Source organism: Lolium perenne, chromosome 2 (genome assembly GCF_019359855.2).
Source record: "Lolium perenne isolate Kyuss_39 chromosome 2, Kyuss_2.0, whole genome shotgun sequence".
Classification (NCBI taxonomy): domain Eukaryota; kingdom Viridiplantae; phylum Streptophyta; class Magnoliopsida; order Poales; family Poaceae; genus Lolium; species Lolium perenne.
The window spans coordinates 206198890-206215235 of record NC_067245.2 but is presented as its reverse complement, the minus strand read 5'-3'; the positions used below and the strand labels follow the sequence as shown (position 1 = coordinate 206215235).

The 16346-nt window shown below is 45.6% G+C and overlaps 1 protein-coding gene across 1 annotated transcript; it reads left to right on the top strand.

The window, feature by feature from the left end:
- The first annotated feature begins 12794 nt into the window (after window positions 1–12794).
- LOC127321091 (zinc finger BED domain-containing protein RICESLEEPER 2) lies at window positions 12795–15952 on the top strand. Its single transcript, XM_051350128.2, has 4 exons — window positions 12795–15087; window positions 15165–15208; window positions 15293–15413; window positions 15593–15952. Exons 1-4 carry the CDS (start codon window positions 12795–12797, stop codon window positions 15604–15606), a joined length of 2472 nt encoding a protein of 823 aa, XP_051206088.1. The 3' UTR covers window positions 15607–15952.
- The last annotated feature ends 394 nt before the right edge of the window (window positions 15953–16346 follow it).

Here is a 16346-nt window from a genome sequence, read left to right as displayed (position 1 = left end):
AGATCGAAACTGGTCTAGTCGATTTTGTTCCTCACCCGCCCTCCCATTTGGATGCATATGCGTATCTGGAGGATCCTATGGAGATGATGTTCGGAAGGTTCCACTTCCGCGTCGAAAAAGAGGGGTCACATCGTCTCGAGGTTCCAGTTTTGTCGGGATCGTCGGCGGCTGATTCCGATCTTTCGGACTCGTCGTCATCGTTCGAGACAGGTGCCGAGGAGATCTCACCGCCACGCTTCGTCAAGACTGCGACAAGCGGAAAACTTGTCAAACTCTTCGGCAACATGTCCTTCGAGTCATCTGCAGACTCCAGTATAAGCAGCGACTCAAACAACATCGATAGCTTCGACTTCATCGACAAGTCTACTTCTGTTAGGGAGGTCTTCGCCGATCTATACGACGGTGTCACCAACCTCGACAAAAGTCAAACTCTAAAAAATCACCAAGTCTATGTAATTGGAGAAACAAGTCGCCTACAGGAGGAAACATCAGAGGCTTTCGATGATGTGTGAAATCCATACATCGATCCCGCTGATCTTACGCGAGGTTTAGGCACCAAGTATGTGGGACCTGCAACACGGCGGATGGTGCAGCTTCCGCAAGCAGCTTGGGATAGAGCTGCAAAAGCCATCGATGGCACGGAGCCAATGACTACGACTACCATAGCTGAAGAGTTGCAAGCATACCAATATAAACTCGCCCGTGCTGGACGAGAACTCAAAAAACAGAGAGCCGAGCTTGATAGAAGAAGGGCCGCATCTTCCGCGTCAAGCAGGCGAAGAGCTGAGTTAAGTCAACAGTCAGGTGCTTCGGGAGGAGATAGTCACAGAGCAGCTCGCAACAGGGCAAGAGGTTGCAGCATATACCTGAAGCCGAGAGGGAGAATCTAGTCCAGAACCTCGACATGTCATTTATGTCGATAGACACAAGGGGAAATATTATTCCCAAAACAGTGGAGGCAGGATATATGGCGACCCAAGCTTTCATACTGGCATCCAGGCCACCTCCCGGAGATCCAATAGAAGCATTGTACAATATGGCTATGGCTGGAGTTGGAGCCATGGGAACAGTGTTCGCAAGTACAAGTACACCTCTCGAAGGTGCGCCAAGGCAAAATAGTCCACGACCCACAGTGGTAGTACAAGATCCTCCGAGAACAAGTGGTGCAAGAGATATAGCAACACATGCGCGGGTCGATAGAGCGCGGCAAGAAAGGAGAGAACGTCGCCATTCACCTGAGGTCGATGAGGAGGATATGTGTGGACTCCTTGTTTTACCCGACGAGTTCGTAAAACTCGGGTTCCATCTGGGTTTAAATTGCCCGACAACTACAAGAAGTTCGACGGCTTGTAATATCCTGAGGATTGGTTAGTCGACTATCTGGAGACGGTGAAGTTGATAGGTGGAACTAAATCAACGGCCATGCAAAGCATCCAGATGCACTTAAGCGGAGCACCAAGATCATGGATAAAAAAGATGTCGCCTGGATCCATCGACAACTGGGAAACTTTCGAGGAGATATTTGTGAAGAATTTTCTATCCACATGCAAGAAACCCGCGACATTGGAGCAATTAAGGGCTTGCAGACAGAAGTATGATGAATCTATGAGGACATATATCTAGAGGTGGAACATCATCGATATATGCATGAACGTGTGTCACTTTGATCGATATATGTAATATAATGGTTTCCTATATATATATATATTTGAATTGTTTGCATTAATATTATACCGTGTTTTCGAATGGGGCAGAGTCTCTGCCGCGGCAGAGTTTTAGTGCAATTCCCTGCCGCAGCAGAGTCTGCCGCGGCAGGGAATTGCAATAAAACTCTGCCGCGGCACAACCCTTTTGCACCGGTTCGTATTACGAACCGGTGCAAAAGCTCCCCCGCCGAGCGCCCCACAGCCTGCCACGTGGTGACCCCTTTAGCACCGGTTCGTAAGTGAACCGGTGCAAAAGGGGGGGCCTTTTGCACCGGATGGTTTGCACCGGTTGGCCATCCGGTGCATATGGCTCATACCAACCGGTGCAAAAGGCCCCGTTTCCACTAGTGTGAGGTACGAAGTAAAAAAATTATTCACACCTAGAAATGTTTTACGTTTATAATATAACTCATATAGTTTCTTAGGGGTGAATAACCTGCGTATTTGTGAGGTCGGCGTTGTACGTGTTTCTCAATAAAAAAAACTTGGTGGTCTACATGTAGAAAATGTTGTGTATTTTTTCATAGATTTTTTCTGTTTACCAAGAAAACTTATGTGAGGTGTGGGTTTTATATGGTAATTGGCTATGTATAGTACCATACCATGTAATTTAAGCAATTCTAAGAATTTAGAAAAAAATTGATGGATAATAGTGTATATATCAATTATGAATCAGAAAATATAGAATAATACAATTTATAATTGTCTCGAGTGCATGTTTCCTTCACGGGGCAACCCATTTAGTGTATGCTAGTCGTTTTTTTCCTATTTCACCCAATTGGCGTACATGAATGTAAATAATACCAAAATTTGTATTTAATAGCTAATACACCACCACTAAGTATACAATCAGAGAGTTCACATGCCATAATATCGAACACAAGTTTCAGATGACCCAAGTTTCATAGAAATACATAAAATAAGATAGATACGTGAGAACTGAGAACGCATCGTATTGTCGGATGACCACTTGCTTCTTTCAAACCAAGCCCTTTGAGCCGGGTCGATGATTTGCAAGTCATCCATCATGATCTCGTTCTCCTCGGTGATCAATTTAGCCTCTACCTCCATTTCACCTGACCAAGCATTTCTCTCTTCAACTGGTAGAGATCTCTCTTGTACCTCAAGGGTTTTATTTCTGAGGTCAAGAAAGCTTACTATTTGGTCATGTTTTCTCCAAGTGTCTCCTCTCATCTCTCTTGGCATTTGCCTCCTCCTTCACAGAAATCAACCCCTTCAGTGTCTCATGTAATGCAAGTGATAAACCATCACGCTTTAGATCTTACTTGGCGGCCTTGTGCCCCCTTGGTCGAATAACATGACCACTCGTGTTTGTGCCACCCTCTTTAAGAGCGATGACCGATGGTTCATTGCCGCGTTTCTTCTATCCTTCTTTACCCATTTTATATGAATGATAGCTTGTTTCTCACTTGGGTCACATTTGATCATCTTCCTTTATAAGTACAAGTGAATAGTGTGTTCTCGTATAGCTCCTTCACGTGATACACAGCTTGTAGCACCTACATATAGATGAAAAGCCACTAGATATAGCCACATATGCAAGGTATAGTCACATATTTAAGTTAGACGGGGTTTTACCAAGTCTCCAATACTGATGCCACTCATGGGTCGGTCCTTCACATGCTCATAAGAAGGCTTTGGATGAATTCAACCTCTTTTCCCGAGTGGCCGCAACATTGGCTTCGGCTGCTTGTGCCTTGCATTATCAACTCCTTTGAGGCTTTGACTAACCCTTATGTTGCTGGGCTGCTGGGCTGCATTGGATGGAGCCCTACGAATCCACATGACATGTATAAGTAGGTAAGATATGGGTATACTTGTGGGTATAGTCCTATACCCATGCCCTACCACTTGATGGGCACGTTAAGCTATCCACGGTTAGATGAGGCCATGGGTAAAATTGACATCCTTACACAAAACACACTTGTTTTGGGCTGGTGTGCTTATAAGAAAACCGACGCAGATTTTTTGGTTTCTCGTTTCGGTCCATGGACCTCCACGACCCAACAAATGTTGCGACTCATTGCCCCCCACCACCCCCACCAACAAACTGGAAGATTTTAACTTCTGCCCGCCATCAGTTCTTGTCTAACTCCTCCACTGCTCATTGCGGTGCGCTTGTGAAATGAGGGTTTGCCACAGAAAATATTCTTACAGCCATTTCTTTCGACTTGATAATGTGTGTATTGCTCAAAATGTAATGAAAAATGTGATATTTTTCTAATGGGGCATAGCCTCCAGCAGCAAAGCCTGAAGATCTTTCTACATGGACAAAAACAAACATAGGGTAAAGTATCCCTCAAGGCTACACACCATAGTACCCCCTACTATTTTGCTCACAAAGTGTTTCCACAGCAACAAACTAGTCATGCTTCTAAATTTTGCTCCTAGTCAAATTGATTTTTTTACAATTTTGACAAAATGTGTAGCCAAACCTACCAACAATTATAATATCACATTTTATAGAACATGAAAATACCTCACAAAGTGTTGCATCGGCCGAGCAGCAACTCCCGACACCATGAACGGGCCCACACTGCAGGAGCGGCAGATGGCCCGAGAGGCCTGGATGCTAGTGCTATCATGGGCGCACAGGGACCCACACGTCAGCCATACAAAATCGGCTAATGGCCAAAAAACGCTCACACCTGAGTGACCCAGGGGCTAATTTGATTTCCTAGAAATTCATTAGGCAGACCAGGCTCCAGAGGCAGCGGCTAAAAAAGCGTGGAGTGCAGCATAGTGCCGCCAGCGCCATGCTGTTAGCAAATAAACCGCGATTTATGTTTCTCGTGTGTGTGCGCGAGTTTCTGCTCGTGTAGTTTCTGTAGTAGCATGCAATACGGGCCGTTTAGAGCTGATTGACCCAGGCCAGGCTGTTTAGAGTTGTTAGAGCAGCCGTGTTCTACGCGTATGTGCGCGTCGTGCGCGCCGGCCGGATCGCAGCGGCAGAGTGGAGAACGTGGAGTTCGTGCTCCCTAGTTAGCTATAAAACCTCATGTATGTGCGTGCTTGTAACTAGTGGCTTTGAGCCAGCTGAGAAGGAAAAAGATTAGGGTGTTGGTGCGCCCGTGGGGGCGTTCGTCGCCGGCCAGATAAAAATACTTGTGCTTCTTCTACCTCCGTCTGAGAGAGGGAGAGAGGGAGAGAGGGAGAGAGAGAGAGAGAGAGGGCACCGGCGTTTGTCGCCGGAGGGCTGGTTTAGCGTGTGTCGCCGAGGCCAGCCCCAACATTTGGTATCAGAGCCTTCATGGCCTGAGCTCGTGGAGCATGGCCATGCCATGCGTGCGGGGAGCGCGGCGGCCGCGGCGGACCTGCGTAGTGGCGCAGAGGCTGCGGTGGCGCGGCGTTGAGGAGAAGCCGTTTGTGCGGCGGGTGAGGCAGCTCGAGCGGCCATGTTGCTTGCGTCAGGGCGCGGCATGTGCGTGAGCCGAGGGCGTGCGGATCACCGGAAGAGAGAACACGTCCAGCGGAGCGCAGGACGGCCGCGCTGATCACGTCAGTGCGTGATCGTGTGCGCAAGCCGGGGCGTGCAGGGCGTGGCGTCATGGAGGAGCTCGGCGTGTGTCGCCGAGGAGCTCGGTGGCGGAGTCTAGCGTGTGTCGACGGCGGAGCCCGGCGTGTGCCGCTGAGGAAGAAGATGGAAGCTGTCGCGGCTGTTCGGAGCAAGGACGTGGCGCGCGACGAGATCACGGTTTAGGGGGAGATTGTTAGCAAATAAACCGCGATTTATGTTTGTCGCGTGCGTCGCGTGTGTGCGCGAGTTTCTGCTCGTGTAGTTTCTGTAGTAGCATGCAATACGGGCGTTTAGAGCTGATTGACCCAGGCTGTTTAGAGTTGTTAGAGCAGCCGTGTTCTACGCGTATGTGCGCGTCGTGCGCGCCGGCCGGATCGCAGCAGCGGCAGAGTGGAGAACGTGGAGTTCGTGCTCCCTAGTTAGCTATAAAACCTCATGTATGTGCGTGCTTGTAACTACTGGCTTTGAGCCAGCTGAGAAGGAAAAAGATTAGGGTGTTGGTGCGCCCGTGGGGGCGTTCGTCGCCGGTCAGATAAAAATACTTGTGCTTCTTCTACCTCCGTCTGTGAGAGAGAGAGAGAGGGCACCGGCGTTTGTCGCCGGAGGGCTGGTTCAGCGTGTGTCGCCGAGGCCAGCCTCAACACATGCATGTACGCGCCGACAGCATCGTGTATGCAGCAGCGGCAGCGCTGATCGATTCGTGGGCGCGTTCGGAGTGGATCAAGGGGACCGAACCATCACCCTGCTGCGCCCATGCGTCTACTGTCGCACATCACCATACCTGGCAATCCAACACTGTCGAGTATATGTGTAGTTATCTGAATGCACAATAATCGCTCCATTACAATGAATAAAGCATCCTCTTTCGTCGTGTTTTTCTAATAATTACTTCAAATATATAAAAATTATTATGATAAGATTATCATTATTATAATTTACAAATTGTTTTTCAGTACGAATCCAAATATTAGTATAATATAATCAAGATTTTGTTGCACAAATTTTTGGGTTAAAGTTTATCTTGAAATTCGCATGTGCCTTATTCGTTAAAACGGAAGAGGTAGTAGAAATAGCATGTCTTTACTTAGCCTGTCACATTATTTAGAGAAGATAATATATATAAATCATACAATGCACTACTATCTTTTATACCTATCATATCAATTAATAATAATTGATTAAATTTTGGTAGAAAATTATGCTGCTAAGTAAAGTCATGTGGTACAATGGAAAGATAGCTTTACATTATTTTCTAAGAGATGATCCTTTAACTAAGGGAGGACAACTTTCTCTCTATTTATTCTCTCTGCTACAACTAAACAGAAACCAGATGTGTCATCTCTAAGGGAGGCTCACGTCACCTAATTGTACACGCTCTTAGTAAACCATCCAAAACAACGGCAACACGGCGGCCTGCACGGTGCATGAAGTTGATAAAAGTTTCTTCTTAAAATCCAGCTCGAAACCTTCCAACGTAGGACAACTTTGCAGCGGATGGATCATATTATTATGTCCCGAGGGCTGCTCTCTGGGTCACTGCGCTAATATAATGGCCGATGGTACCCGAAATGATAGTCAAATATACTGCAACAGCGATGCCAAATATATCTTCACATGCCACTCGGCTCATTTAGCAATCGAGTACAAATATGAAACTCGGCTCGACTCGCAAAACTCGCAAGTAACTCGCGAGTAGCTCATTTAAAATTTTCAAATAAAATATGTAAAACGTATAATGCATTGTTCCTAAATATTCGGGCATGAATGATGCACAACAATCATTATGATTATGGTATCAGAACAATATAAACTACAATAATCAATATATCCTGAGCATAAGATCGCCATGTTGAGAAAGTACAAATATACTTGCCCAATATGGTGGGCTTGGGCCGACACGACACTACTTGCTCATTTCAGGCTAGATTAATTTATTTAGCCAGATTATACAGCCTACTATTCATTTCTACCGAGCTAAATGAGCTACTCACGAGTTCGATGAACTCGGCTCGTTTAGCTTGAACTCATTTAACGACAAAATTTAAAACTCGGCTCGGCTCGTTAAACACCGAGTTCGAGTCGAGGCGAGCCAAGTCGCGAGTTACTCATTTAGCTTGCGAGTTTCGAGTTTTAATTCCAGCCCTAGTGGCACGACATGTGCACACCATGGATAGGCACGCAGATGGCCACATGCATGCATTATCCAACAATCTTGCTGGGCAAATCTTTACTATCGGGGAAAAAGGCAAGGGATGAGCACCGTGGACCAGCGACCGTGTCCAGTTGCGTCACGCACAGACGCTCCTACTTGAAGCACGATTATGCATGAGCAGCCAGCGCAAACATGTGATGGAGGCATGTGTCCCATACGTCGCGTGTCGACAGGATTTGCACGCATTGATTGATTAAACCCAATTGCTAAAAAGTGCACGGTGGCTGGTTTGCTCCATCGAGCCCTCGATTCTCGTCCGTCGGATCCCAGGATCAGACTGAGTCGTTTTTACCGCACACCCACGTCGCCGACTGCTCCCCACTCTCTCTCCCCATTTCGTTCCCCATTCATCGCACACACGCGACCTCCCCTCGTTCACATCATACCGCCGCGCCGCCGCCGTTGCTCGCCGCGCCGCCCGCTACTCCCGGCCGCCGCCATGTGCTGGTGCCACTCTGTCGTCGCATCCTCCTGCGAACCCCTAGCACATCTCATCCTCCTGCTTGGCTGCCGGCGCTGCTCCCACGACGCGCCGAGTCAGACCCAAGGTGTCTCGATGGCCACCACCTCCGCCTACGCAGCAGCGGCCGGCGGGGAAGCGGCGGCGTGGCCGTGCCGCGGCGCCCTTCTCAGGCCACGGCCTCCGCCGCCTCGCCTCGCCTCGCCTTCCTCTCCAGAACGCCCGCTCGGGGAGCCTCGATCTCGCTACCAACGGGGCTTCACCGGGCGGCCGCGGCCGCTGAGGGGAGGACGGGGATGGGGGTCGGGAGTGAGGAGAAGGAGGAGGGTCGGCGTGGTTGGAGCTGGAGCCCATCGACAGCGACGACCAACTGGACTGGGCCCTTGCCGCGGGCCAGCAGCGCGGTGCGCCCATCGTCCTGCTCTGGTAACTACACTTTCCTCTGGCTGAATCTTCAAATTTTAGGATTCGCTACCGTGGTGACATAGGATTAGTGTAGGAAAAATGATTGTCATGTACGATGGAGCTTCAGTATCTTGGATTAGGTTTGGTAGTTATACCTTTGTGGGAATAGAGATCTTGTATCCAGTGGCGAAGCTGTATCCTGGATGAAAAAGGTTCTCAGTAGCTCTGTACGTCCTTTGTTCATCCACCATCAGACGAAATTTTCTTCGAGCGGTGATTGGACATGCCTAAGTTGGCTACCGGAATGAATTAAGTTGGTTCCACCAACATGCTTAAGTTGTTTTTTATAGTTTAGTTGGATTTGTTTTTTTTTTGAGCAACATGCATAAGTTGGCTAATTTAGGTTAATTAAGTTGTATTGTCAATATGGTGTACTTAAATGAATTAAGTTCGGTTCATCCGACTGTTCTCTTTCTTTCTATCCCATTTTCATTGATTAGCCACTTAAGTTTAAGTTGCTCCCCACTTTCTCCTAAGTTGCTTATCCCGTTTTATTAAGTTGATTAGCCACTTTAGTGTAAGTTGCTTATCCCGTTTCATTCAGTTGCTAAGTTGCTTTATTATTGGTTCATCCAAGTGTTATATTTCTTCTAAGTTGCAACATACAATACTTTGTTGGTACGCACATGTGTTAAGTTGCTTTACTATAGGTTCATCCGAGTGATCTCTTCCTTCTAAGTTGCCGCATACAATACTTTATTGGTTCACACATATGCTAAGTTGCTTTATTATTGGTTCATCTGAGTGCTCTCTCCCTTATAAGTTGCGGCATGCAATACTTTGTTGGTTTACACTTGTGCTAAGTTAATTTACTATCGGTTCCTCCAAGTGTTATTTTCTTCTAAGTTGCGGCATAGAATACTTTGTTGGTTCTCACATGTGCTAAGGGTGTGTTCGGTTCCAGAATCTGGAGGAATGGGACGGAACCGTTCCGCACCTGGAGCCCGTTCTCGTGTTCGGTTCGGCAAAGGAACGGAACGAAGTGGTTCCCCGGAAGGGAATATTCCTCAAATATGCGGAACGGCCTCGTTCGGCCGAATCGGCCGGATTGCGAGGAACGGCTGCCTACGAGTGAAAAAAAAAAGAGAAAAGCCCACACTAATCTGGTTCTGTCTCTCTGATTCTCTCCTGCGCCTCTCTCTCTCTTTCTCTCAGCACCCGACGGCGGCCAGCATGCCCGGCGACGACCCAGCACGGGCGGCGGCCAACACGCGACGGCGGCCAGCACGCCCGGCGGCGTCCCAGCACGCAGCGGCAAGCACGCGCAGCGACAAGAACGACCAGCGACGGCCAGCGACGGCCGGCGCGCGGCGGCAGCCCAGCACGCGGCGGCGGCGGCCAGCCCGTGGGGCTGGGCATGCCGCGGCGGCCAGCACGCTCGGCGGCGTCTCAAGACGCTGGCGGCGTGCCAGTACCCGGCGGCGGCCATCACGCCTGGCGGCGTCCCAGTACGCGGCGGCGGCCAGCGGGCGTGCTCCTCCATTTCGTGTTGATTTGGTCTGGGTTGACTTTGGTTTGCAAAAAAAATATGTTTAAGCCTATATTGATTTTGATTTGGATAAAAGAATCTTATTTAGGCTGTTCCGTTCCGCTATGAGATTCTAGAACCGAACAGAAAATGGAACCATTCCGTTCCTCGAATTTTTCTGAACCGAACACGTGGTCGGAACCATCCCATGACGTCGGAATGGAACCATTCCATTCCATTCCCTCTCGTTCTGAAACCGAACACACCTAAGTTGCTTTACTATCCATTCATCCAAGTGTTCTCTTCCTTCTAAGTTGCGGCATACAACACTTTTGTTGGTTCACAAATGTGCTAAGTTGCTTTATTATAGGTTCATCTGAGTGCTCTCTCCCTCCTAAGTTGCGCTATACAATACTTTGTTGGTTTCCACTTGTTCTAAGTTACTTTACTATGGGTTTCTCCAAGTGTTATTTTCTTCTAAGTTGCGGCTTTCAATACTTTGTTGGTTCTCGCATGTGCTAAGTTGCTTTATTATCGGTTCATCCACGTGCTCTCTCCCTCTTAAGTTGCAGCATACAATACTTTGTTGGTTCACAAATGTGCTAAATTGATTTATTATCGGTTCATCCCAGTGGTCTATCCCTCCTAAGTTGCGTCATACAATACTTTGTTGGTTTAGACTTGTGTTAAGTTACTTTACTATAAGTTCCTCCAAGTGTTATTTTCTTCTAAGTTGCGGCATAGAATACTTTGTTGGTTCTCACATGTGCTAACTTGCTTTATTATTGGTTCATTCAAGTGCTCTTTCCCTCCTAAGTTGCGGCATGCAATACTTTGTTGGTTTATACTTGTTCTAACTTACTTTACTATGGGTTCATCCAGGTGTTCTCTTTTTCTAAATTGTGGAATACAATACTTTGTTGTTCACACATGTGCTAAGTTACTTTAATATCGGCCCATCCGCGTGTTCTCTTTCTTCTAAGTTGTGGCTTACAATACTTTGTTGGTTCACACATGTGCTAAGTTGCTTTATTATCGGTTCAACTGAGTGCTATGTTAAGTTGAGGCATATAATACTTTGTTAGTTCAGAATCGTACTAAGTTGTTTTATTATTGGTTCATCCAAGAGTTCTATTTCTTCTAAGTTGCGGAATACAATACTTTGTTGGTTCTCCTGGCTAAGTTACTTTACTATCGGTTCATCCATGTGTTCTCTTTCTTCTAAGTTGTGGAATGAAGTACTTTGTTGGTTATGCTTGTGCTAAGTTGCTTTATTATCGCCTCATCTAAGTGTTCTCTTTCTTATAAGTTGCGGCATAGAGTATTTTGTTAGTTCAGACTTGTGCTAAGTTGTTTTATTATTGGTTTGTCCAAGAGTTTTATTTCTTCTAAGTTGTGGCATACAATACCTTGTTGGTTCACACATGTGCTAAGTTTCTTTATTATCGGTTCATCCAAGTGTTCTCTTTCTTCTAAGTTGCAGAATATAGTACTTTTGTCCGGTTCACACCGGCGCTAAGTTGCTTTATTATCGGTTCAGCCTTGTGTTTTTCTAAGTTGTGGCATGCAATAGTTTGTTAGTTCACACTTGTTCTAAGTTGTTTTATTATCGGTTCATCCAACTGTTCTATTTCTTCTAAGTTGTGGCATAAAATACCTTGTTGGTTCAGACTTGCGCTAAGTTGCATTATTATCAGTTCATGCAAGTATTATCTTTCTTCTAATTTGCCGCATACAATACTTTGTTGATTCACACGTATGCTAAGTTGCTTTCTTATCGGTTCACCGTAGTGTTCCCTTTCTTCTAATTTTTGATATGCCAATATACAATACTTTGTTAGTTCACACTTGTGCTAAATTGCTTCCTCATACAATTTTTCTAAGCTGCCTAAACTTCGATGCTAAGTTATGTAACATTGGGTAGGTTATGTATAACTTGTTATGCAGCCAGATGTACGCTGCCCAACAATCTTATAATTGTGCCTAACTTTCAGTGATAAGTTGCCTCCTAGCTAGACTTTTGCTTGGACAACATCGCAACTTTCAATTATCTTGGTATACACTGGTGGTTCTCTGTTTTTCCTAGCCAGATTCCTGGATCATTTCAATGAAAAATGGAGAATAACGGAAGGAAGTACATTAGTTATCTAGATGATAATGCAACATAATAATTGCTTGTTGCTTTTTGGTTCGGCAAGAATCTGGATAGGAGCAAGGTGGGTGCTTGACCAGCTTGAAGCAATCAACAACCAGTTTTTGGAAGATCTCAACTAGTCGAGCTTTGTTTTCTTCATTCTTGGCCTTTTTTCCAACTACCGTTGTTGTGTCAATAAGTCATATAAAGTTGTAGGTTTCTATGGCTAGGTCGAATGTTAAGATATCAAAAATTTCATGTGTCGTTAATATTTTCAACATGGACACGCAATGTACAAACTGATGATGTGTCCATAAATTGATGCCAAAAGTTTATCTAAATTTGAATGTATCTAGACACGATTTAGTGTATAGATACACCCGAATTTAAATAAATCGTTGGCATCTATTTATGGACGGAGGGAGTATCATTTTTGTGAGCTGCTTGTTTTTTTTTTTTGCTGAAAAAGAGCAGTATAAATCATCGTGAACACACGTTGTGTGAAATTGCTTTTACACATGCAAACGAGTAGGTGTCACGAGGAGACCCGTTATTGTTTGGTGCGAGCAATTGGGGACCGGTGCGTGGTCACCTTGTGCTGGTAATAGGTACTTTTCGTAAATAGCTGTGACACAAGCGAAACTTTCCTTTTCCGGGTGAGGGCCAGGTTAGACAAACGAGCCACCGTTTGCTCCCTAGACATGTCCTTGATTAAAAACTAGACCACCAAGCGCAAGCGGCCGGAAGCAGGTGCAACGCAATTCGTACACGGCACTATACAGCGTGCTCCGTGCGACGCGATACGACAGCAATGTACAACTTCACGTCGTATTCCGGTAGTACATCTTTATCTCGGCATGCCACCTTCTGCACGGTGCTCACAAAGAATAGTCTGCACAAGGGCTTTCTCATCATGCGAGGCAATGTGAAGCGCCTTTACCTCTTTGACATCGAGGAAAAGAAACTTGACCTGAAGTACCTCAAGGAAGAAGAAACAGTCTATCCAGGAGCAGTTTTTGAGTTCCCTTGCCACATTGTTGATGTTGGACAGCCCATTCTTAAAGATGAGGATGCTTATGTCGCTATTGAACATGAACCAAAGAGGGATGTGAAGAGGAAGCGTTTGAAGAGAAAACCACAGCCGGTGACATCACCTCAGGCAGCATTGCTAAGATCATCCATAGGCATGTTTGCGAGAGTGGCATCATCAAGGAAGGGAGTATCCCCTCAAGCAAATGTTACTGTGCATTTCCCGTCTCCACATCTTCAACGGAGGCGTCGACCAAGGAAGCTGAAATCACAGATTTGGAAAGATTTCAGCCCTATATATGAACATGGAAAAGTTTCTCAAGGTCGCTGCAAGCATTGCAACGAAGTGTTTCTTGCCTCTCAGAGTTCAGGGACTAACCATATTCGTAGGCATCTAAAGAATTGTCTTGTGAGGAGTAGCATGCATGAGATGGTGGCAAAAATGCGTGCTTCTTCATCATCACCAAAATGCCTTGCCTTGGATGATTGGCACTACAGTCAAGAAGAGTCCAGGAAGCACCTTGCAAACATGATAGTTCAGCATGGGTTACCATTCTCGATTGTAGAATATAGTGGCTTTGTAAAGTTTGTGAAGAGCTTGAATCCTATGTTCACCATGGTTTCAAGAACAACTGTAAAAGATGATTGCATGGAGTCGTACAAAGAGCAAAGATCAATGTTACGGGAAATGTTGAAGAATTGTGGTGCTCGAGTCTCACTAACTGCGGACATGTGGACCTCCAACCAGAGGCTAGGATATTTATGTGTGACTTGTCATTTCATTGACAAGACATGGAAGATGCAGAAAAGAATACTTAGATTTTGTATGATGGAAACGCCACATAGTGGTTTTCGGATGTACAATGTCAAGTTAAAGAGTTTGCAGTATTGGAATATTGAAGATAAAATCTGCAGCATTACACTAGACAATGCATCAGTCAACGGCAAGATGATGGAGTATCTGAAAGAAAATTTGACGAAGAAACAAATGTTGGCTTGTGGAGGTGAACTTCTTCACATCCGATGTGCTGCTCATGTGCTCAATCTTATCGTGCAAGATGGTCTGTTTGTAATGAAAGGTCCCATCGATAAGATCAGAGCTAGTGTCAACTATGTGAGGAGTTCACAAACTCGAGAGCAGCTGTTTGATGACATAGTTAAGCAGTTGGGCATCATATGTGAGAAGGAACCCTCTATTGATGTTGCCACACGATGGAACTCGACATACCTTATGATCGAGTCATCTCTGCCTTACATGGAGGCATTTGACGAGTTGGTGAACCAAGATCGCCAAGTTAAGTATGCTCCTTCAGCTGAAGATTGGAAAATGGCTAAAGAGATCTGCTCACTATTGAAGGTCTTCTTCGAAGCTACAAAAGTTGTTTCAGGTTCTAGCTATCCAACGGCCAACCGTTACTTTCATGAAATATGGAGCGTTAAAATGTTGTTGAAAAAACATGCAATGAGTAAAAACAAAGTGATTGCATCCATGGTGAGCAAGATGCAAAAAAAGTTTGACAAGTACTGGACTGAGTCATACTTGGCTAACTGCATACCTGTGATCCTCGATCCAAGATACAAGTTAGAACTCATTGAATTTCGCATCAAGCAAGCATTTGGAGATAAAGCAGGAGAACACCTAGAAAAGGTGGAAATGGTTCTCAATAGTCTCTTTGAAGAGTACTACAATAAGATGGGGGAATCTTTTGCTGATCACTCAGGAAGAGAATTTCATGTTGATGAGGTTGCGGCAGTTGACAATCCATTAGCTGATTGGGAAGCCCATTTAAAAGTGAAGAAGAAACAAGCAACCAGTGAGCTCGATACATACCTGACCGGAGATCTTCACCCCCCGAAAAAAGATTTTGACATTTTGGAATGGTGGGAAATGCACAGTATAAATTACCCAGTCCTATCTTGCATTGCTCGTGATGTCCTAGCCATTCAAGCATCGACCGTTGCATCAGAGTCTTCTTTTAGTGCCGGCGGGAGAATCATTAGTGATCACAGGACCAGGCTAAAGAGCGACACGGTTGAGGGGCTGTTATGCCTCCAAGATTGGCTAAATGCTAATGGTAAGTTATTCTACCGTTAAATAGTATAATAAAAATTTCAATTTTGTATCTGACTTGATGATCTTTCAATCTTGTAGACACTAAACCAACTAATAAAGATGCTGAGGAGGAAGTATACTTGGTAAGTTGGACAGGAGTTCTCCAAGATTAGCATCAAACCAATTAATGTTTGTCTTTGTCTCACCTACATCAAACTACCTAACAGGAGTTCCACCAAGCAAGCAAGTGCCACAAAGAAGGCCGCACTCGCTTGCGCTCCTTTGTGCCCTCCTCGTCGCCGCTCTCCTCCCCGGCGTCGAGTAGCTCACTGTCTCCCTCGATCTCACGTGAGTGCTTCCTTTGCAAGTACCATATTTAGTGAGATATTATGAAAACTATTAATTTTGGAGGACCTGTGCATTTACTAGTACTACATTTAGTGAGATTTCTTGGTTGAGGACCTGTGCATGATAAGTCTGTCCAATTGATATTGCTCTCTACTCATTTACCAAATTATATTTTGTAGCTGATCAAGGATGAATCTGAATGCTCAAGGAAGTTGATGATTACTGTAGCGATTACTCTGTTACTCAGCTATTCAGAACAACATCGACGCTGCAATACAGCCACGGAACAGAACAACTTTCTATATTTAGCTATTGTCTATCTAACTTTGAATGGCTGATACTGAATGGTAATTCAGGCACATACTCAATGGCTGACGTGAGTCATATTGAAGAGTGTCATCTGACTTATGTCAAGATCTGAGCCTGTCATTTGGTTGTGCTATTTCTCTGTGAGTACTAGTTTGTATTTGATATGAGTGAAGTGCAACAAAATGGAAATATTGGGAAGAGTTTATTTTATTTTTTATAGTTTGTGCCAACTGAAGTATAATTTATGTGAATCATTTTGTGTATATACAAGTGTATGTACTGCAAGCTGTTGATCACTGTAGCTAGCGTGCAGAGCTACAGCTAAGCTAGCTAGTGTATACCTGATCTAGCTAGTGTAGCAACGTGTCCGTATTGTCCAGCGGACACCGCAGACAGCCGAACGTACTTCCACGGACTCCACGGACAGATAAATTCGCTTTCGTGGCTCAGTCAATGCACGCAACGGACTCTGTGGATGCGTCCGTCTGCATCCTGACCCCGACCCGCCGGTTCCCACGGAGGCGTGCAGCTGTGACTACGACGGTGTCGCCAGAGTAGATGGAGGTAGGGCTCGTACTCGTAGGGCCCTTTTCGACATTTTCTGACCGGGCTCCACCGTCTGAT